The 21,960-nt window shown below is 44.0% G+C and overlaps 4 protein-coding genes across 6 annotated transcripts; all 4 read left to right on the top strand.

The window, feature by feature from the left end:
* The first annotated feature begins 198 nt into the window (after positions 1-198).
* On the top strand, positions 199-4,920 carry bag4 (BCL2 associated athanogene 4). Its single transcript, XM_058636086.1, has 5 exons — positions 199-559; positions 1,960-2,079; positions 2,534-2,761; positions 3,196-3,468; positions 4,067-4,920. Exons 1-5 carry the CDS (start codon positions 464-466, stop codon positions 4,529-4,531), a joined length of 1,182 nt encoding a protein of 393 aa, XP_058492069.1. The 5' UTR covers positions 199-463; the 3' UTR covers positions 4,532-4,920.
* On the top strand, positions 4,916-8,057 carry LOC131463932 (dual specificity protein phosphatase 26-like). 2 transcript variants are annotated; one of them, XM_058636089.1, is made up of 4 exons: positions 4,916-5,840; positions 6,298-6,481; positions 7,419-7,630; positions 7,714-8,057. In XM_058636089.1, exons 2-4 carry the CDS (start codon positions 6,303-6,305, stop codon positions 7,908-7,910), a joined length of 588 nt encoding a protein of 195 aa, XP_058492072.1. In that variant the 5' UTR covers positions 4,916-5,840; positions 6,298-6,302; the 3' UTR covers positions 7,911-8,057. The 2 variants fall into 2 exon arrangements, with proteins under 2 accessions (XP_058492072.1, XP_058492071.1); XM_058636088.1 differs by lacking the exon at positions 4,916-5,840 and having other exon boundaries at positions 5,932-6,481.
* Positions 8,058-8,310: 253 nt separating this feature from the next.
* Positions 8,311-10,261, top strand: LOC131463931 (serine protease inhibitor 2.1-like). The gene is made up of 6 exons (XM_058636087.1): positions 8,311-8,373; positions 8,621-9,263; positions 9,337-9,407; positions 9,498-9,694; positions 9,771-9,915; positions 10,001-10,261. Exons 2-6 carry the CDS (start codon positions 8,627-8,629, stop codon positions 10,193-10,195), a joined length of 1,245 nt encoding a protein of 414 aa, XP_058492070.1. The 5' UTR covers positions 8,311-8,373; positions 8,621-8,626; the 3' UTR covers positions 10,196-10,261.
* A 964-nt stretch (positions 10,262-11,225) lies between these two features.
* On the top strand, positions 11,226-18,969 carry carnmt1 (carnosine N-methyltransferase 1). Of its 2 annotated transcripts, XR_009241186.1 has the most exons (9): positions 11,226-11,431; positions 12,581-12,776; positions 12,862-13,034; positions 13,156-13,296; positions 13,507-13,685; positions 13,801-13,914; positions 14,502-14,688; positions 15,415-16,721; positions 18,257-18,969. XR_009241186.1 is itself a non-coding variant. In XM_058637153.1 (8 exons), the coding sequence occupies exons 1-8, from the start codon at positions 11,298-11,300 to the stop codon at positions 14,885-14,887; spliced, it is 1,236 nt and encodes a 411-aa protein (XP_058493136.1). In that variant the 5' UTR covers positions 11,228-11,297; the 3' UTR covers positions 14,888-14,923. The 2 variants fall into 2 exon arrangements, 1 of the variants encoding a protein (XP_058493136.1); XM_058637153.1 differs by lacking the exons at positions 15,415-16,721; positions 18,257-18,969 and adding an exon at positions 14,693-14,923 and having other exon boundaries at positions 11,228-11,431; positions 14,502-14,605.
* Positions 18,970-21,960: the final 2,991 nt, after the last annotated feature.

Genomic DNA, 21,960 nt, shown 5'->3' with positions numbered 1-21,960 from the left:
TCACATAATATATACATGTTTTTAGATTGTTGGTAAATATAGTAATGTTTATGTAATATTAGTATGATATAAGTTTATTATATTGAAAATATATTCAATTTTATATTTTTGTTTATCGTGAACCCGATTTTTGGTCAGGATAATCGTCATAGCGCCCGCCCCTCACTCCAAACAGTCATTTCCGGTGTCAGGAAAAAACCAGTAGAGTGAGAGCTCTGTCGTTCACTTGTGCTTCTCCTTAAAGTGACAGCAGCGTTTGCGCTCGAGCTCATCGTCATTCATTTCCTGAATCAACTCGAGCCGAGCCGAGCCGAGCCGTGCCGTACTGTAGTTTATAAACAACACAAGTGTAGTTAGTGACTCGGGCCGAGTGAAGCCTCCCAGAGGAGACGCTGCTCTTCGTGGACGTGTGTTTGGTTTATTTTAGAGCGATGGCAGAAGACGGGACCGCGCGGAGGAACTGATGCATCATCGGCAGCAGCAGCAGCGGTCTGACGATCTGAAGTCTGCGTGGCCCTCGACCTGTAACTCCACACACACTGACCGGAATAACACCATGGTGAGTGCGTGTACTCCGTGTAGACAAAGCCCGGACGCTCCTGGGGACACTCCCGTGGACTTTGACCGCGCTCTCTTAGTGGCTAATGTTGTTTAACGACATAAACATTATTATGACCAAGCTAGCTGACGTAGAAACCTGTCCGTGTTAGCCGGACGGCTAATGGAGCTTGGCTGCTATTATATAATTATCTGTGCCTTTAACCTTGGTCTAACCCTGGTTTAACCCTGGTTTACCCCGTATTTATCCCTGATTTAACCTTGGTTTTACCCTTTATTTATCCCGGATTTAACCCTGTTTTTACCCATATTTAACCCTGGCTTCACCCCTGATTTAACCCTGGCATATCCCTGATTCAGCCCTGGTTTATCCCTGGTTTAACTCTTATTTAACCCTGGTTTATCCCTGATTCAACCCTGGTTTAACCCTGATTCAACCCTGGTTTAACCCTGATTTAACCCTTATCAATCCCTGGTTTTACCCTGGTTTAACTCCTTATTTAACCCCTTATTTAACCCAGGTTTAACCCCGGTTAACCCTGATGTGTGTGTGTACACAAATGCATTTGTAAAGCCCACTTTGGTACACCACGGTGAACCAAAGTGGCGTATAGACTGATAAATAAAAGACACAATAAATAAAAGACACAGAAGCTCACACAAGATGATAAGATGCATCTAAAACAAATTAAACGACATAAAAAAACATGAATAAACATGCACAATAAAAGCAGATCAAATCAAATTAAATGGAAATACCGTTAACAACTTAAACCGTATCAAAGGCCAATGAAAAGAGTTTTGAGAAGAGATTTAAAAACAGACAGAGGAGAGCCCGGTCTGATGTGCAGGGGCAGATCGTGACACTGTTTCAAGGACACAACAGCAAACACACGGTCTCTTCGGAGTTCTGAGCCTGGGTTTAGTCTCCGGCACAGTCAGGAGCAGCTGATCAGGCGTGTGAGGGTGTAGCAGCTCACAGAGGCAAAGGGGAGCGATGGACGACCCACTGTCCCCCACACATGTATGCCAGGGATCACACACTCCGTTCACATTCTCCAACTGTGTAACAAATATACTGAACAATGTGAACAATATGAGTAAATATCTAATTGGGATTATTTTGACAGGAATTTGCGATATGATTCATGATATCAGAGGGAATGGTCATTTTTAAAATGATTACTGTATAATAGTATTAGATTAACACTTTGAATATTTTAGCCTCAATGTGAGAAATGTTTTCTGTCCATAAATAACATAATTTATGGGTCTTTAGTCATGTGACATTTTTTCATGATAGTTATCAATATGAATTGTTTTGGGGGGAAAAAAAGGAATTCTGAAATTCTGCTTCTTGTCTCCTTTAAATGACCCGTCTGTGATGTTGTGTGTTCACAGGACGCTCCTCAGTACACGGGTTACCCGTCACACTACTGGTATCCTCAGTCTCACGCCACAGGACACTATGCTAACACCTACCCATCTGGATCAGAAATGCAGCCACAGTACAGTCCACAGGTTTGTATTATGCAACTGCGCCTAAGGCTAAGTCTCTAAATCTTAAGCCTTGTAAAGGACCTTTGCCTCACATGTTCTAACACTCAGCTTCTGTGTTATGTCATCTTGACATATATCTCATTATATAGTGCAGGAGTCACGGTCCCTGGAAACAGGGATGATGTCTACATTAATTAAGAGACAAAAAAGTCTCTTTTCATTGTGAAGGTTGCAGAACTCTGGTGTGGTGGATTGCTCTCCCCCTCCCTCTCTTCCTGTGCTCTCATTGGTCAAAGCCTCCTGTTATTTGTGAGGTTATGAACAGAGCCCAGAGGAGGTGCTGAAGGGTCATTTTGTCTCAGATCAGTTAAATGATATTATGCTGAACGGTTATAATGAAACGTCGACCAGTAAAATCCTGTGTACTGTACCTTTTTTAGAGCTATCACTGATTACCCTTGTGCGTTTTGTGCAGGTGATTCCCGGAGGTTACCCCAATGGTCATGGCGTCTACAGCCCAGCGCAGAATCAATATTCAGCAAGTGGTTTCCATCCATCCAACCCTTTCTACTGCGCTGACCCTCAGAGACCAGGTCCAGGTCCGTATCCCAACCAGGGCTGCCCCACAGAGCAGGGCAGTGGGTCTGGGCAGCCACACGCTCCACACCAGCATCATCACTACCCTGGTCCACACTGTCAAGGGGTGAGTTCATGTTAGCGCGCACCAGTGTGGTCAAAGACCACCGTGTCGCCATAATCGCCAGAATCTGATCATTTCTTCTTTGAGCCATAACCAGCGTCAAAATCTGTCTTTTACTTTTCTGCATTCAGACACATGCAGCTAGAATAATAAAAATATAATGTTACCTTTCAGCTTGGCACATTATTATATTTTAAGCCGCCCACTGTTTGTTGTTGAGCGTTGTGACTGGTGCTGCAGATGTATATAGAGTGTGTGCATTAATACTGAACTGATGCTTTAAGCTGAGGGATGTAAAACCGACGTGTCTGTGCTTTATGACCTGCTCTTGTGGCTTTTACAGTACTTACATGTTCTATGTAATGTTGGTGATTGGTATTGATATCAACCTTTATATATTATATTATATATGTTACATCCCTGTCGTTTGTCCTCAGGGTTATCCTCCAGGACCTTACTCTCACTATACAGAAGGTGGTCATGCAATGCCTCCAAACCCTCCATACCCCACTGGCCAGTCCCTGCATCCCAGTGCTCAGGCTGAAGCGTGGGCTCATTCTGGTGCTTATGGATCGTCACAGCAGCCGCAGCAGCAGTGGCAGCCAGGACAGCAGCCTCCACAGAACCACTACGGAAATCCTGTACGTCCACCGCAACCCCCGGCGTGGCCAGGCACCGGAACTGGCGCTCCACCTCCTTATCAGCCCAAGGTAAGAGCGGTAAGAGAGTTGTGAGTGGCTCTTGTAACTGCGCGACGTTGTGAGCGGCTCTTGCAACTGCGCTACGTTGTGAGTGGCTCTTGTAACTGTGCGATGTTGTGAGCGGCTCTTGTAACTGCGTGAAGTTGTGAGCGGCTCTTGTAACTGCGTGAAGTTGTGAGCGGCTCTTGTAACTGCGTGAAGTTGTGAGCGGCTCTTGTAACTGCGCAACGTTGTGAGCGGCTCTTGTAACTGCGCAACGTTGTGAGCGGCTCTTGTAACTGCGTGACGTGAGCGGCTCTTGTAACTGCGCGACTGATGACTTAACTATGCCGTCCTCCTGAAGGTCAGCTCTCTGTATCAGCAAAGAAAAGCCTCCAAAACCCTTTAAACAGCCTAACTGTGGGTAAGACAGTCAGACTGATGGAGGATCTTCTTGTTCACGTTCAGCATCGTCTCAGTTCTCAGAGCTGAGCTGCTTCCAATAAAGCTTTTCACTGTAACTCGTCTCTGACTCCAGAAACTCCATCCTTGGTTTACTTTGTTATCCAGGTTAATTAAAAAAGGTTCAAATATCCTAAACACCGTCTTCTGGTCTGTGTCATTTTAGGACCAACAGCATCAACGTGCCCCACAAGTGGGACCTAAACCAAGACCAACCCCATCCCCAAATCCTCCCAACGGAAAGCCAGCTGAAATAAGTTCACCTCCTCAAATGTACAGCAGAACGGGGAGAGCTGAGCCGAATCCCTCACAAGGTGACCCCCCACACTCGACCCCAGCCCAAGCTCTGGCTCCGGGCCAGGCGGGACCTCAGCCACTGAGCAATAACCCCGGCCTCGCAAAGGTCCAGCAGGTCATGGCCCGAATGCTGCTGCTTCAGGAAGATGTTGACGAGTTTGTTGGCAGAAAGACGGACAAGAGTTACCGGTGTCTGGAGGAACTGCTGACCAAAGAGCTGCTGGAGCTGGACTCTGTGGAGACTCAGGGACTGGAGAGTGTCCGGCAAGCCAGGAAGGAGGCTGTACAGAGGATCCAGGCCATTCTGGAGCAGCTGGAGAAGAAAGCCTTCTGAACTTTTGGGGGGTTTGAGCGTCACTAAGTCTTGCTGTTTTCTTCTTGCAGATTTTCCGTGGACACCGTGAGAGCTCAATGAAATGAAATGCTGAGATGAAACATCCTGGACTTGGGAACAAGAGCATAATTCTGCTGATAGAGTGACATGAGGGTATTAATTGTACATATCTTCAGACTATTAGCCTCTGTGAGTGGCCGTGCTGTCTGACTCTCTCGCTCTGGATTAATTCAGTGCCACATTGCAACTGTTAGCTGTCTTTAACCCGTGATACGTGTTAGGATGATCATCATGCTGTCCCTCAGGATTGTGGAGCGGTCTTAGTCCGGTCCCTGTTCATAATGACACGTCACACACACACACACACACACACACACACACACACACACACACACACACACACACACACACACACACACAGAGTCCACGTCTCTGCAGAAATACGTACAAACAAATCTTTCCCTTTAACTTTTGCTCCTGGCCCTGCATGCACGGTCACATGACCCGAGCCCTCGCTACAGTATCACAGTTTGTAATTGGAGCAGATTTTCAGAAAACTGTCCCTAATACTTTAAAAGTGTCTCCTATAATCAGACCCACGTATAATCTATTTTACACGACGACACGGTTAAGAATCACTGAAAAGATGCTCCACTGTCTTTTGCCCTTTCTGAATCTACAGGACTTAAAGAAGAGTTTGGGTCCGTAATATTTCAAATGTTTTTTGTTTGATGTCATTTCTATCACTGATATTCTTGTTATTCTGAATCTTTTCCCACAATCCCCGTGTTTGTTTGTTTGTTTGTTTGTTTGTTTGTTTTCCTCCTTACGTCGTTCCTTCCGCGTTGATTTTGGGGGGAGAAAAAAAAGCGTGCCATATTTCAGGGGATGGTTTTCTATCATCATGAAAAAAAATAATAAAATAAGGAAACAAGCTTTGCATGAAAAACAAATCTGTCAACTGTGTTCATTTTCACACGTAATGCACGTTTCCAACACTAGAGGGCAATAAACGTTACCACAGGTTAGGAAAAAAAAGAACAGAAATAATTAAATGTTTATTTTTTTTAAACCTTTGTGACAGAATGGGTTTTATTTAAATTGTAAATGTATTTAATTCTTTGCAAGCAAGAATATTTCAAATCAAAGTAAAAAGAGAAATTTGTCTCTTGCAAACAAAGGACATAAATAACTCAGCCTGTCCTAAAACAAACAAACAGTGAGGACATTACACCAGACTGAAGCTGAAGCAATTCATCGATTTCTAGATGATTAAAACAAGATTTCCGATTGTTTAAGCTTCTTAAATGTGAGTATTTTCTTCATTTCATGACTCTGGAGAAAGAAATCATTAAAAGTGAATCATTTTGGTTTGTGGACAAAACAAGACGTTTGAGATCATCATCATTTCCAGGTTTGACGAACACCGATAAACTTTTCTTTTTTTAAGGTTTTCTGATATTTTTATGGACCAAACGATTAATCGAGAAAATAATGGACAGATAATCGTTGATGACAATAACCCCGCCCACATTAAAACTTAAAAACAAGTATTCACACAATACAAAGTGTTGCTGGGTTCAGTGTGTCTGCGTCTGCCGGCCAACATTCATTTCTTTAAATAGACGTCTATTTTAATGCAAAAGCATAACGCAGGTCCCTGAGGGACTGATGCACACCAGCTACATTTAATACGAGCTCAGACGGTGGCAGCAGCCTTTGATGAGGCTTCTTACATGCTTACTAGTTCTTCCTGCTCTGTGCAGAAACAATGTCCTACACCAGTAAACTCCCCGCGTCCTGGAATGATCGGCCTCCTCCTCGAAGAGTGGAAATAGACCTGAGTTCTCCTGGTCTGGCTGTGGTGGAGCTGGAAAAGCTCCTGTTTACGGGCAAAGCCATCATCAGCCACGCGGATGAAGTGTGGCCTCGGCTTTATATCGGTGACCAGTGAGTAACTCATCAATTCTTTGAACTGTGTAGATTCAAATATCCATTAATTCCCTTCATACATGAACATTTTCAATCATGTAGATGCCATTTCCTGTGTTCTAGTGCATTTTAACACCATATCAGCACCAGATAATCCTGGTTCTGTGAGATAGGGCCCAACATAAGTCTCTGTCTTAGTAGTTTTCTGGAGTTTCTGACGAAGATGGATAGGATCAGGAGTGATGAGTCAATCAGAGGAGCAGCACATGTTAGATGTTTTGGAGATAAGGTCAGAGAGGCCAGAATGAGATGGTCTGGTCATGTACAGAGGAGGGATAGTGAGTGTATTGGTAGAAGGATGCTGGGGTTGGAACTGCCAGGCAGGAGGTCCAGAGGAAGACCAAAGAGAAGGTTTATGGATGTAGTCAAAGAGGACATGAAGTGAGTTGGTGTGAGAGAGATGGATACAGAGAACAGGGGGAGATGGAGGAGGTTGATTCGCTGTGGCGACCCCTGAAGGGAGCAGCCCAAAGGAAAAGAAGAAGAAGAAGAAGAAGAAGAAGAGTTTTCTTCACCCAAGAGGGCATTTTAGTGTGTTTGGCCAATGAGAAGGGCACTTAAACATGCCTTTTTGCCACCCAAGTAGACAGTTTGTCATGTTTTAACCAGCCATGAGGGCAGTTTAGCACATTTTAACCAGCCATGGGGGCAGTTTAGCACATTTTAACCAGCCATGGGGGCAGTTTAGCACATTTTAACCAGCCATGAGGGCAGTTCAGCACATTTTAACCAGCCATGAGGGCAGTTTAGCACATTTTAACCAGCCATGGGGGCAGTTTAGCACATTTTAACCAGCCATGGGGGCAGTTTAGTGTGTTTTTAGTGCACGTTTTTAAACAATTGGGCCACTGCTCTGCGTGCAACATAATAACTGTAGGTTCTTGCTGTTTTTCAGGCACAGTGCGGAGAACAAGGCCGACCTGTGCAGTCACCGCATCACGCACGTCCTGAACGCGGCCCACAGTCAACGCCGAGGACAGACGCACGTGTACGACAACATGACGATCACATACATGGGCATCGAGGCTCACGACTCCTGTAACTTTGACATGAGCGTCAACTTCCAGGCAGCGGCAGACTTTATCCACAGCGCTCTCAGGAGAGGAGGTAGAGGAGGATGAAGGCTCGCAGCTCAGGGGCCAGTGAGAGGAGGTGTTTGTTGAAGGGAATAATGTGTCTCTGCTCCTCAGGCTGTGTGCTGGTGCACTGTCACGTGGGAGTGAGCCGCTCGGCCACGCTGGTCCTCGCTTACTTGATGCTGAAGCAGAACCTGAGCCTGGTGGAGGCCATTTGTGCCGTGAAAGAGAACCGCGGCGTGATCCCTAATCGAGGATTCCTCAGACAGCTGATCAGACTCCACGTCCAGCTGTTTGGCAAACGCCAGTGAAACCTGGTCCACAACACAATAATGTCATAAATCATCGTTTTCTTTCACTTCCCTGGATGGTGTTTTTAATTGTCATGAACTTAAACGTGAAAACCATTTATATTCAGTCCGTTTAAACGTGTTGAGTGGATTAAAGTTTGAATCCGAGTCAGTTTTTCTTTATGTTGAATCTTTAAAAAAGTGAGCACATGACGAGAGGAAGAGGAGACAGAAGGTGACGAGGAACTTTGATCTGAGTGTTGAATGATTAAGATTAAGTGTCATATATAAGAAGTAGAAGAATAGAACGGGGCTTAGAGCGGAGTTTGCTCTCAGTAATCATTACACAGAACAAATACAGTGGCCAACGTGCAAATATCAGCTTGTGATACTGAATAAACAAAGTCAAAGTACAGCGGCTGTGATTCTGCTTATAAAGAGGGACATCTTCCCGTGTCCAGAGCTGACGGGACACCAGGAGACGGTGAGTGAGGACGTCCATCACTTCTCTGTTTGACTGTTACACCGACATGAGTTCATGTAAATTCTGACTCATCACTTTTTAAATTAAAGGTGCAAAAGGTGAAGAATTTGATTTAAGTGCAACATTAAATATAATAATAATCTCACTGTACAAGAGTAGAAAGTATAAGTTTAAAGGTAAAATATGCAGCGTGTAAAAATGACATGAGTTTTCAAGTAATTTAAAGTGTTTGACCTTTGACCCACAGTTCATCATGATGCGTGTGTGGCTGAGCTTGTGGCTCGTATCAGCGGCGGTGTGTCTGTGTTTGGCTCATCACCATTTAAGTTACGATCAGAGCGACGACCAGGACACCGCCGTGGAAAACACCACTGACGGCGTTTCACTGGTGGCTGCTGCGAACAAAGAGTTCGCCTTCCGCCTGTACAGGAAGTTAGCCGCTCACGCCGACTCACGGGGCAAGAACGTCTTCTACTCACCCCGGAGTGTGTCCCTGGCTCTGTCCGCCTTGTCTGCGGGAGCGAGAGGGGAGACCCACCGGCAGCTCTTCAGCGGCCTGGGTTTCAACAGCTCCGTCCTGAGCCAGGCGGCGGTGGACGAGGCCTTTCACACGATGCTCCGAAAGGCAAACGCGGCGTCTTCCAAAGACAGCAGCGAAGGCACGGCCGCGTTCATCGACGACCGCTTCAAGCCCAACCCTGACTTCCTGAGAGTCCTGCAGCGCTCCTACTCTGCAGAGGCGTTCAATGTCGACTTCCTCAAAACAAAAGAGAGCGCCGACGCCATCAACGACTACGTGTCAAAGAAGACCAGCGGGAAAATAGACAAGCTGGTGGAAAGCCTGGACGCCAACACAGTCATGTATCTCATCAGCTACATCTACTTCAAAGGTTAAAGGTCACGTGTGTTTGCTTTGTCTCTGAGGTCACACATGGAAGTCTGACCTTTGTTTTGCTTCCGCAGGAAAGTGGGAAACTCCATTTAAACCTGAAAGCACCAGGGCAGATGAGTTCATGGTGGACGAGAACACCAAGGTTCACATAAGTTCACGTCGTCGTTCTGAATCCCAGTCGTTGCACTCGTTGCGTCGAGCGTCAGTCATGCTCTAAACTGTCTCACTCCAGGTTCCAGTGCAGATGATGTTCATGGAGGAAAGCGTCCACACCTATTACGACATGTCCATCAACACGTCCGTCCTCTACCTCCCTTTCAACGGCTCCACCTACGGCATGATGCTGCTGTTGCCGGACGACATGGAGACGCTGGAGAATTCCATTTGCCCGGCTCACGTCACTAAATGGCTGAAGTGGATGAAAAAAAAGTGAGGAAAACGTCATTAGAATTCATTCATTCATCGTTAAATGTCTCACCGTGAGTTTATATTGACCCATTTCCAGGCAGTATGACATCCACGTTCCAAAGTTCTCCATCAAGTCGTCGTACGACCTGAAGGACATTTTGACTGACATGGGAATGTCGGACATGTTCGGTGATGGTGCAAATCTGACGGGAATCTCTGACCTCAAACTGGCCGTGTCACAGGTGAGTGTGAAGAGCCTCGTGTTAAACATGCACACATGTTCTGTGTGACCTTTGATTGACCTTTCCTGTCTGTCTCGTACCTCAGGTTGTGCACAAAGCGACTCTGGATGTGGACGAGGCTGGAGCCACAGCTACAGCTGCTACAGGCATCGGCATCACGCTGCTGTCCTTCAGGATTGTCCCCGTGTTGAAATTCAATCGTCCCTTCATGGTGGTCGTCATCGACCGCGTCTCACAGGACACTGTCTTCCTTGGCAAGATTGTCAACCCGAACGTGTGACGTGGTGGCTCGAGCTGTGACAGCGGTGACGTCACAAATAAAAGAATAAAGCACTGAAAACCCTGATCTGTGCGTCCACTGTTAATGTCTAATATTAGTGTTTATGTTAGTTTGTCAATGAAAAATAACACAGGGTTTATTTTATAGATCATTACACATGTTATCTTTTAGAAGACAATAAACTATATGTATATATATATATATACATATATGTATATATGTATATATATACATATATGTATATATGTATACATGTATATACATACATATATGTATATATGTATTTGTATATATGTATATATACATATATACGTATATGTATATATGTATATACATACATGTATATATGTATTTGTATATATGTGTGTGTATATATGTATATATACATATGTGTATATATGTATTTGTATATGTGTGTGTGTATATATGTATATATATGTATTTGTATATATGTGTGTATATATATACATATATGTATATATATGTATTTGTATATATGTATATATATACATATATACGTATATGTATATATGTATATACATATATGTATATATGTATTTGTATATATGTGTGTATATATGTATATATACGTGTATATATACATATATACAGTACATATATACATTACAGTAATAAATGTAATGTCTTTAATAATCAGGTGGTTTCATAACGTTAGAATAAATCAAACAGTCAAAGATGATTATTCACTGTATCACAAACACAAGTGACAAGTGAGTTGTGTTTAATGTAAACACTGGTGTGATGATAATAATAATAATAATAATAATAATGATAATAATAATAATGTGTCCATAAACATAAAGTCTATGTGTAAAACTAAAACAAGTACTTTATTATTAACTAGTACTATAAAATAAAAACTAAGCATTATTATTATTATTATTATTATTATTACCTACATTTTCTATTTTTAGATATCATTTCATCGTATTCGTTTATTTATGTCATATTTAATATGAGCTGTATTGCCGTCTGTCTCCTGTAGGGGGCAGTGGAAGGCGTTGAAGTGCGATCCTGTGCAGACAGACGAAGAAGACGTCTGTCGCGCTGTGATTGGACGGCGGTGTGTCGGGTTGCAGTCATGGCGGAGCCCGGAGGAGGAACACATACCGGAGCGTACTTTCACAAAGAAAGAATCAAGTACAGCCCCGAGGAGGAGGCCAGGCTGGAGAAGCAGCACTTCTGGAGAATAGTAGACGCGTTTAGATTTTACAGGTATATTAACGGAACACGAGGTTTGTAAACGGCGGGAGCCGCTGCTGCTGTTAGCAACCGTAGCACGAGACACTTTACCGGGTTTGGAGGGAAACTTGTGTTTCTGTGTGAAAGCGTTCGTCAGAACTTCCGTTCAAGTCCGCTCGTGATTTACAACCTTCCTGTGATCATGTTCATGTCATGGCATCACTGATACTACAGGCTCCATCTATGCTCCATCTATGCTCCATCTAAGCTCCATCTAAGCTCCATCTATGCTCCATCTAAGCTCCATCTATGCTCCATCTAAGCTCCATCTATGCTCCATCTATGCTCCATCTATGCTCCATCTAAGCTCCATCTATGCTCCATCTATGCTCCATCTATGCTCCATCTATGCTCCATCTAAGCTCCATCTATGCTCCATCTATGCTCCATCTAAGCTCCATCTAAGCTCCATCTATGCTCCATCTATGCTCCATCTAAGCTCCATCTATGCTCCATCTAGACTCCATCTAGACTCCATCTATGCTCCATCTATGCTCCATCTATGCTCCATCTAAGCTCCATCTATGCTCCATCTAGGCTCCATCTATGCTCCATCTATGCTCCATCTAGGCTCCATCTAGGCTCCATCTAAGCTCCATCTAGGCTCCATCTATGCTCCATCTAAGCTCCATCTAAGCTCCATCTAAGCTCCATCTAGGCTCCATCTATGCTCCATCTAAGCTCCATCTAAGCTCCATCTAAGCTCCATCTAGGCTCCATCTATGCTCCATCTAAGCTCCATCTAAGCTCCATCTAGGCTCCATCTATGCTCCATCCATGGTTCATCTATGCTCGGAGGGTTAATTGATGCTACTTGAATATACAAAGTATAATTGAACATACTAAGTGTATATATATATGTTTGTGTATATGATTACATTTGGTGCATAATAAAAAAACCTGTTTGTTTTTTGTATCATTTCAATAAGCTGCGTCCGTCTTCTCACAGAGACAGACGTCTTCATACACACTGGACCTTTAAAAACAAACTAGTAAATAATATAAAATAGGAGCTTGTAAAGGAAAGCGTTGCGACCCTCACTGCTGTGATATCTGTTCACTCTGACTCCGTGCTGGTGACCGTCTGGTGACCGTCTGCTGTCCCGTGTGTTTCTTGGTTAGGGCTCATGTCCAGGAACAGGTCAAACGTGCTGAGCGTCAGTTTCGTAGTCTACCTCAGCGGCACCAGAACCTGCTGCCGAGCGTCATGTCCAACCTGACCCGGATCAGCCAGTGTGCGGACTGCAACCAGCAAGTGCTGCACGACATCGTCCACAACAGTCTCCACATGTTTGAGAACATTGGATATGGTGAGCGGGTGAGTAAACGCACCTAAGATAATCTGCACCTGTGGTTTTTCTTTTTGAAATGTGTTGACATTGTCCCTCGTCTTTCGTCTGCAGGAGGATCCGAGGAAGGTGCGTCCGTCCTTCACGTCTACGTTTGACATGGACAAGCTCAAGTCCACCATAAAGCAGTTTGTCAGAGACTGGAGTGAGGCGGGTCAGGCTGAGCGGGAGTCCTGCTACCTGCCCATCATCCAACAGATCCAAAGACTCTTCCCAAGTGACCAATAGTAGGAGGCACACAAACTCCGTCAGACACATAGATGCAAAACTTTTCCAGTGATGATGCTGATGTGACTTTCTCAGTGTTTTCCATGTGATATGTGCATTTTGTGAATTTTCTTATGTCAGTGATGTGTCTAAGGTGAGCGTTCTGGTACCGGGTGCCGGGCTCGGCCGCCTCGCGTGGGAGATCGCCCGACTGGGTTATATTTGCCAGGGCAACGAATGGAGTCTCTTCATGCTCTTCTCTTCAAACTTTGTCCTCAATAGGTAACACACAAACTAACCTTCCTATGACTCCAGCTGCCATGTTCTTGTAACTGTTACCAATCCTAAATCTACCCTTGTGCAGGTTATGTTAGGAACTAACTCCTCGTTCTGATGTGTTAATTCTAAGAGAAGAATTACTGTACATGGTATTCATGTCTTTGGTAGCGTCTTCCTCCACCTGTCCTCACAAATTTGGACCACTCCATTCAGGTGTGAGAAGGTGAACGCTCTGACCCTGTACCCTTGGATCCACCAGTTCAGCAACAACAAGAAATCCTCCGACCAAACGCGACCGATCCGATTCCCCGACGTCAACCCTCAGAGCTTACCTCTCACTTCAGACTTCTCCATGGTAGCAGGGGATTTTGTGGAGGTCTACAGTGACACAGGTGAGTGAACGCAGTACTGTTACCTGGCTCGTGTATAAAAGATAAATGTATGTCTTTGAGCGTTATTCATCGTCATTTTCAGCAGAGTTGTTTGTAACCATTGTGTTTCCGTCAGATTCCTGGGACTGTGTGGCCACCTGCTTCTTCATCGACACGGCTCATAATGTCATCGAGTACGTGGAGACCATCTGGAAGATTCTGAAGCCTGGCGGAGTGTGGATCAACCTGGGTGAGTCACGTTTGACGCTTCACCGCTACACGGTCCCGGCTCCGCTCGACTCGGCTCGGCTCGGTTCTTTCTCTTCTCGAGGTTCAGCTGAGCCGATACTAACATGCGACGTCAACAGACTGCCGGCCACTGACGTTAAAAAGACTTAAAAATCCTGAAAACCTGCGTGAATCTCCAACTTTTAGCAAAGGAAACGTCTGAAAAGTCAATATTTGACAAACAGCCAAGGTTAACAAACAGTGCTGGACAGATTTAAAGGCACAGCAACGGAAATAAAACATGAAGTGAAGAGGAGGGTCTTTAGAAGTGAGTCCAAATCTGTGCCGTGCCGGGACCATGTAGTGCAAACGCAGCATTTGTCTAAGAAAGTTACATTCATTCATTCATTCATTCATTCATTCATTCATCTTCTACCGCTTTATCCTCCACATGAGGGTTGTGGGTGCCAATCCCAGCTGACATAGGGTGAAATGCGGGTTTGTTTTGATTTATTTCTTATTATTTACTGTCATTTTGAAGTGTTGTGACTGGATGAAGACGATGTCAAACCTCACGTCTCAGGGTTGGTCTTCACCGTGTGTCTTCAGGTCCTCTGCTCTATCACTACGAGAACATGGCCAACGAGCTCTCGGTCGAACTTAGCTTCGAAGACATACGGACAGCGATGGTGAAGTTTGGCTTCTGCCTGGAGGTAAAACCTTTGACGGTGATTCACACGCTGACGTCACAGATGTGTCTCCGCTGGTGAAGCAATGTCCTCATTGTGTCCTCATGGTAGGTGGAGAAAGAGTCCATGCAGACCACGTACACGGAGAACGACCGCTCCATGTTGAAGTACGTGTACGACTGCGTCTTCTTTGTGGCGCGAAAGCCCGCAGATCTGTACTTTAACTGTCGAGACGAGAACCGACGTCAGAATTCTCCGCTGGCTGTGAAGTCACCGCGGCGAGAGAGCGGCGACAGTCTGACGTGACAAGAAACCTTCTCTGACCTTTGACTTTTACATATATACATATATATATATATATATGTATTTTTATATATATATATATATATATATATAAATACATATATATATGTATGTATGTATATATATACATATATACATATATGTGTGTATATATGTATGTATGTATGTATATACATATATATGTGTGTATATATATATATTTATATATATGTATTTATACATACACACATATACGTATGTATATGTGTGTATGTATATATACACATACACATATATATGATTTATCTTTATATTTTTATTATTAGTTTATCAAACAAACTTAGTTTTTTCCATCGCTGACTTTGAAATGAGGGTGCAGTGTATGTGTGAGCGAGCGTGTGCGTGTGTGTGAGTGAGTGTGAGCGAGCGTGTGTGTGTGTGTGTGAGAGAGACAGAGCGCGAGTGTGTGTGCGTGTGTGTGTGCGTGTGTGTGTGTGTGTGTGTGAAAACAGAATGTATTGTGAACATTTGAAATGTATTTATTTTTCCAGATTTGTGCCAATAACCTGCTCCTTTACATCCATCTGACGTCATTGGTGAAAGCTTTTTCACGATTGAGCTTTTTAAAAATGAGTTTCTTTTCTTTTCTAATCACACTTTTGAATAAAGACAACGTTTTTTTGTTTGTTTTTTTTAAAAATGTTCATCTCCAGTATTTTGATATGAATTTACAGGCACACTTGAATCCATGATTACACAACTCTACGCTTATGTTAATTCATATTTTAATTTACTTCACCGTTTTATTTCATTTTAAATAGTTAAATGTTTGTTCTCAAATTAAAGATGATTTTAATTCTTACAGAACTTACAGAACTTTGAACCGATTTTCAAGTCAGATGTGTATTTATAGACGATATAAAACTGTACACGTGTAGGGTATGGACGAAGAAGGAACAATTGATATTATTATTTGTGGATTAGATAAACTGGACACTCTTAAATTGACTGTAGGTGTGAGAGTGGGTGGTCGTTTGTCTCGTGGTGTCCCTGTGATGGACTGTGACCCCGCCCACCTTTTGTCCTATGTCAGCAGGGATTGGCACCAGCGACCTCTGTGACCCTCATGTGGAGGATAACATGCTTGAACACTGTGTTTCAAACGCATTCACAGTTTAAACTTAAACTTTTTTTAAAGCGTTCTCTAAAACCCTGCAAAACTCACACACTGCAACTTTAAACACTTGAACCCGCCACAGGAAGAGTAAAGGATGTGGGCGGGGACTAGCCATCGGTGCTCTCCTCTGATTGGTTAGCAAACCTCCTTCACTACACATTCACTACCGGTGCTCTTTGTTTTCATCCTGCGCGCACGAGCCACTGCACGAGCGCGCTTCTCTCGTGCGTAACTGTGTCAGTGAATCACGTCAGAGCGGCGGCGCGTGTTTTGACGGCTCATTTAATGGCGAAGAGACGCGCGGACGATTCTCCGCTGCTGCTGCACGCGCACGACTCTCCCTCCAAAAGACAGCAGCGGTCACTGTGCGCTGCTGCTGCTGCTGCTGCTGCGGGAAACACGCACCTGGAGACGGGTAGCCTCGGCTCTGCGGCCCCCAGGCCACCGTCCCCGGACTCCCCGCTGCCTGGCAACCGCCGCCTTAAAAGGCCGTACCACTTCCCCACGTGTCCAGAGCAGAAACACGAGGAGCCAAACACGGATGTTTATCTTCATTGTAAAAGCACACACTGTGAAGCTTTGACGATGCAGAGTCACGCTAATGGAACCGTCCCGGGTCATACCACCTCCACTTCAGACACAAGCCGCAACAAACGAGCACGAGAGGAATCTGACACTCATGTAAGTTTGTATCTTCAGCTCATTATTATTATTCAGCTCATTTTAGCCTGTGTTTCATTGAAAATGTGTTTTTATGACAGTAAATGTCCACTTGGTGTCACCCTGTCACCATCCTCCAGTGAACATGTCACGCGCTTGTTTTGTTGTTAACACTTTCTACACCAAACGATCTGGTGAAAATATGGAACCGTGATGATTGTGATTGTGCAGTTTGATGACATGGTGAAGCTTCAGATCCACGTGTGTCGTTCCCACCTGACGACCACACGGTCTCAGCATGAATCTCAGATTGTCTCTCTGACCATCGGCCATCACCTCCAGCTAAAGCTCTCCAACACTCCGCCAACGATACATCACAACATCTGCATTAATATGCATTAATATGCAATAATATGCAATATTCACAAGCGGGTGAATGTAAAGCAGTTGTGAGTGAATGTAAAGCAGCTGTGAGAGAATGAATGGGTGAATGTAAAGCAGCTGTGAGTGAATGAATGGGCGAATGTAAAGCAGTTGTGGGTGAATGTAAAGCAGCTGTGAGTGCATGAATGGGCGAATGTAAAGCAGTTGTGGGTGAATGTAAAGCAGCTGTAAATGAGTGAATGAATGGGTGAATGTAAAGCAGCTGTAAATGAGTGAATGAATGGGTGAATGTAAAGCAGCTGTGAGTGAATGAATGGGTGAATATAAAGCAGCTGTGAATGAATGTAAAGCAGCTGTGAGTGTATGAATGGGTGAATGTAAAGCAGCTGTGAGTGAATGAATGGGTGAATGTAAAGCAGCTGTGAGTGAATGAATGGATGAATGTAAAACAGTTGAGTGAATGTAAAGCAGCTGTGAGTGAATGGTTGAATGTGAAGCAGCTGTGAGTGAATGTAAAGCAGCTGTGAGTAAGTGAATGGGTGAAAGTAAAACTGCTGCGAGTGAATGTAAAGCTGCTGCGAGTGAATATGAAGCAGCTGTGAGTGAATGGTTGAATGTAAAGCAGCTGCGAGTGAATGTAAAGCAGCTGTGAGTGAGTATAAAGCAGCTGTGAGTGAATGAATGGGTGAATGTAAAGCAGCGCTGAATGAATGTAAAGCAGCTGTGAGTGAATGAATGGGTGAATGTAAAGCAGCTGTGAGTGAATGGATGGATGGATGAATGTAAAGCAGTTGTGAGTGAATGAATGGGTGAATGTAAAGCAGCTGTGAGTGAATGAATGGATGGATGGATGGATGAATGTAAAGCAGTTGTGAGTGAATGAATGGGTGAATGTAAAGCAGCTGTGAGTGAATGAATGGATGGATGGATGAATGTAAAGCAGCTGTGAGTGAATGGTTGAATGTAAAGCAGCTGTGAGTGAATGAATGGGTGAATGTAAAGCAGCTGTGAGTGAATGGTTGAATGTAAAGCAGCTGTGAGTGAGTGAATGGGTGAATGTGAAGCTGCTAGAAAAGCGTGATGCAAACCATTGACTTGTTTGTTAATTGTGTGTAACTGTGTTTCTTTAATGTAAACATTGTATAATAATCTCACGTTACAATGACTTCCAGATTCAAGATAAAGATGAAGATGAAGAAGACTGTGCTTACAACTCCTTCCAGTACTGGAGGGTTCCGTTGCCTGAGCTCGACCTCTCGCTGCTAGATGACGTCATCGACCGTTCTCCCACAGAGCAGAGGTCAAAGGTCAAACAACAGGCAAACATGATGATCATGTGACGTGATGCGTCGTTAACGCTCGGTTTGATCACTGATAACAAGGTTACGTGAGATTTCAGCCTCACGTCTTTTAGAAATATGTCTCCGTTGTCTTTGTCCTGTGAGACCTGTCTCTCTCTCTCTGTCTCTCTCTCTGAAGCCAACAGTTTTATATACTGTGATCAATCTGTTCAAATATGACAGAATTAAGCAGACATAGGTTTAAATAGAGTTCATTAGCCTGTTCCCTCTGTTTGTGTGAGGCGGGGTCACAGCCTGGACAGACAGACAGACAGACAGACAGACAGACAGACAGACAGGTCACCAGTCCATCACAGCTCCATAAGAATAAGAATTAGTTGTAACATGTTTAGTTGTATTTCTTTAGCGTGTTACTATGTTCAAACCTTCTGTGATTTCCACATATTTAATGTTGTGTAACTCATTCCACTTTATGTCTCTGGGTTGTTTCTGATGTAGAAAAAATAACCTTTGAATATGTGAACGTTCAAGACTCTGGTGTTTGACTTTGTTTTGGGAATAAAAACTCGTTTTCTACACTTCTATGTTTGTTGTCACGGTTGTTCTTATTTATTTATATGTATATATAAAATATACATAAACACACACACGTTTATAACTTTGTGCTGTTTTCTGGTGACTTCACTGTGACTTCACTGTTCTTCATGGTGAATGTTGTTATTATTATGTGGTCAATTCGCCATGACCCGACCTCAGATAAGCAGTAGAAGATGGATGGATGGATGAATGTGAAGGTGTTACAGATGCTGCTGTGAAAAAGACGCTTTCACATACAAACGATGCAGCTTCTTTTTCCATTCCTTTAAAATGAATAACATGTATATTTATTCCTGTATAACAACATGATACCTGTAGAGCGTCCTCACATCATGACGGTGGACGATGCCAGCAGTGATCCTGACTCTGTGGAGCGAGAGCAACAACATTATTGGTAGTGACATCTGTAACTACCCCCCCCCCCCCCCCCCACACACACACACACACACACACACACACCTCTCAGCACAACAATAAACAATAATCCTTTGCCAGTTTACAAACAAAAGCACTGAAATTCTTCTTCTTCCTCCTCTTCTTCGGGTTATAATGATCAGAGAAGCCACTGCATATAGATATGTGCTGTGTGTGAATGGGTGAATGTTAAAACTGCCATGAAAAGCTTTATAAACTCTAAAATAGGTCACTTGAAAAAAGACTTTTTAATCTCAAATCGTATTTTTCTCCCGGTTTATCTAAAGGTGACGCGTGTCAGGCCTCAGCTATGGTTTGTTGCCAGAAGGTGGCAGCATTTCTCTGCATAAATACTGGCATGTAGATGGTTGTTTTTTTTACTCACTCACTGTCACTTTATTAGGTACACTTGGTACAACTGCTCGTTAACTCAAACACCTAATCGGCCAATCACAGAACAGCAACTCTAGTTGCAACTGCTCTTTGGCAGAGGTTAGGGTTGAGTATATGTGGAGTTTATAGAAGTGAGATAGAGGCCGGGGCTCCAGGCCGGAGCTCCAGGCCGGAGCTCCAGGCCGGAGCTCCAGGCTGGTGCTGGTGCTTGTAAAACTCAACCTCTGTCTTTGCTTTGGTTTGGATGTTTGACTCTACTTGTTGACTACTGTCCTCAACAGAGACAGCACACACATAATGGTGATGATAATTGGTAAACCTGTCACTCTCCATTTGCGATTCAAATGGACCTGAGGCTCCTGTGCAGGAGTGTCCTCTGCAGGAGTCCTTACTGTACGAGTGTCCTCTGCACGAGTCTCCAGCTGCTGTTTGAGCATTGCAACCTCGTTTTTCAAATCACAAATGATCTCTCTGACCTTCTGACTCGAGGCGTTCTCCTTGTTCTGTTGTGTTATGGTTTTCTGTGCATTCTCGATTTGGCTCTGCAGGTCCTGCACGGTCGTCCTCAGGCTGCCGTTGTCTTCCTGCAGCTTCTGTCTCAAAGAGTCCGCTTGTCTCAGCTGATTGATGAGCTTCTTGATATTCTCTCTCAAAGCCGCTTCATTTTCCTGGAGTTCAATGGTGATTCCTGTTAAGTACCTGACCTCGTCCTCTTTCGTCTTGACCAGAGAATCTACTTTGGTCAGCTTCTGAATGACCCTGTCTTTATCCCGGAGGGCCTCTATCGCGTCCTCCACTTTAAACTGAAGATAACACACCTCTTTTCTCAGGTTTTCCACCTCTTTTTGTTTCCTGTCCATCAGATTGTGAAGATGGGCCACCTCTTGGTTGTGGTGCATTCTTTCCATTTTCCTGCTCTTCTCCTTTTCCTGCAGAGCAGAGTTCTGTGTCGTCAGAGCTTCGATCTCTGCCTGAGCCTTACACCGGGAAACCTCTGAAAATGTGTTCTTACCTGTAAGGAACTTCTCACGGGCCTGCAGATCCAGCACCGTGTCCAACAGCTCCTTGTTCTCTCTGGACAGGTTTTGTAGTTTCTGGAGCAGTTCTGTTTTCTCTTGTCGCAGAGCCACGTCCTCCTCCTCCTGTCCATGACTTGGGCTGCTTTCCTCCATCGCACGGTGCTGATGCCCATTCATCAAGAACCTTTTCACCTTTGACGCATTACTGCTATGGACTCAGTGGAACACATGGTGTGGAACACGCGGCGTGAGATGACATCACACAACATCAAAGGAAAGAGAGAAGATGAGACTGAAGAGACGAAGAGGAAGAGTTTTCTGATTCAAGAAGGAATTATGAGTCTTTTAAAGGTCTTTTTAACTTTTGATCAGCTGATGAACAGCCTATTTCACTTTAATGGTTGTTTGCAATAAATTGCTTACTCAGATATCTTTTTGTCTCACTCCCATTTCTTCTACTACTTAGAACCTTCATAAGATCCAAAATGTCAGTTCTTGCAATTTTTTCCACTGGTCTTAAAATTTTGATCACGAGTGTATATAGCTCATCTGTGTTGGAGAGACAGTTGCTGCCATCTAGTGGCTACATTTATTCACTTCACCAAACCGTCATTGCATCCCTGAATCACATGTATTTCAGTGCTTGCTCCTCACTTGTGATTCATTATGGTCCAAATAACTCATGGAGTCCACATCAGGCAAGAGCCAGCCCGAGGACCGTGTGTGGTTGCCATGGAAACGACTGAAACTAAAGCATTAAATTGTCCTCACACAAGTCTTTTAAGTTCTGATTAAAGCAACTTTTCTAAGGCCCAGCTTTTGGGGGTGACGTGGATTCAGGATGATTGAAAGTGAAATAATGTAAACTGTGATCAGACTCCATCAGCAGAGGGCGCTGTAGCATGAACACAAACATGTGGCGTTTGTGTTCACTGTTGTTTGTCGTCTTGACTTCATGGAAATGTGTTAATTTACATGAATTCTAATTAGAATGAGCTGATGTGACGTCTGTGCTGCAGTGTCTCATTGTCCGTCTGATATAAGATGACGTGCCTCATCTCTGTGACAGGGAAACCTGTGAGTGAGTGAGTGAGTGAATGAATGATTCACAACAAAGGAAGTTTCCAGTCCACACTGACTCTGAGCCACAAA

This window comes from Solea solea, chromosome 8, assembly GCF_958295425.1.
Source record: "Solea solea chromosome 8, fSolSol10.1, whole genome shotgun sequence".
Lineage (NCBI taxonomy): Eukaryota > Metazoa > Chordata > Actinopteri > Pleuronectiformes > Soleidae > Solea > Solea solea.
This window is presented reverse-complemented; position numbering and strand designations above follow the sequence as displayed.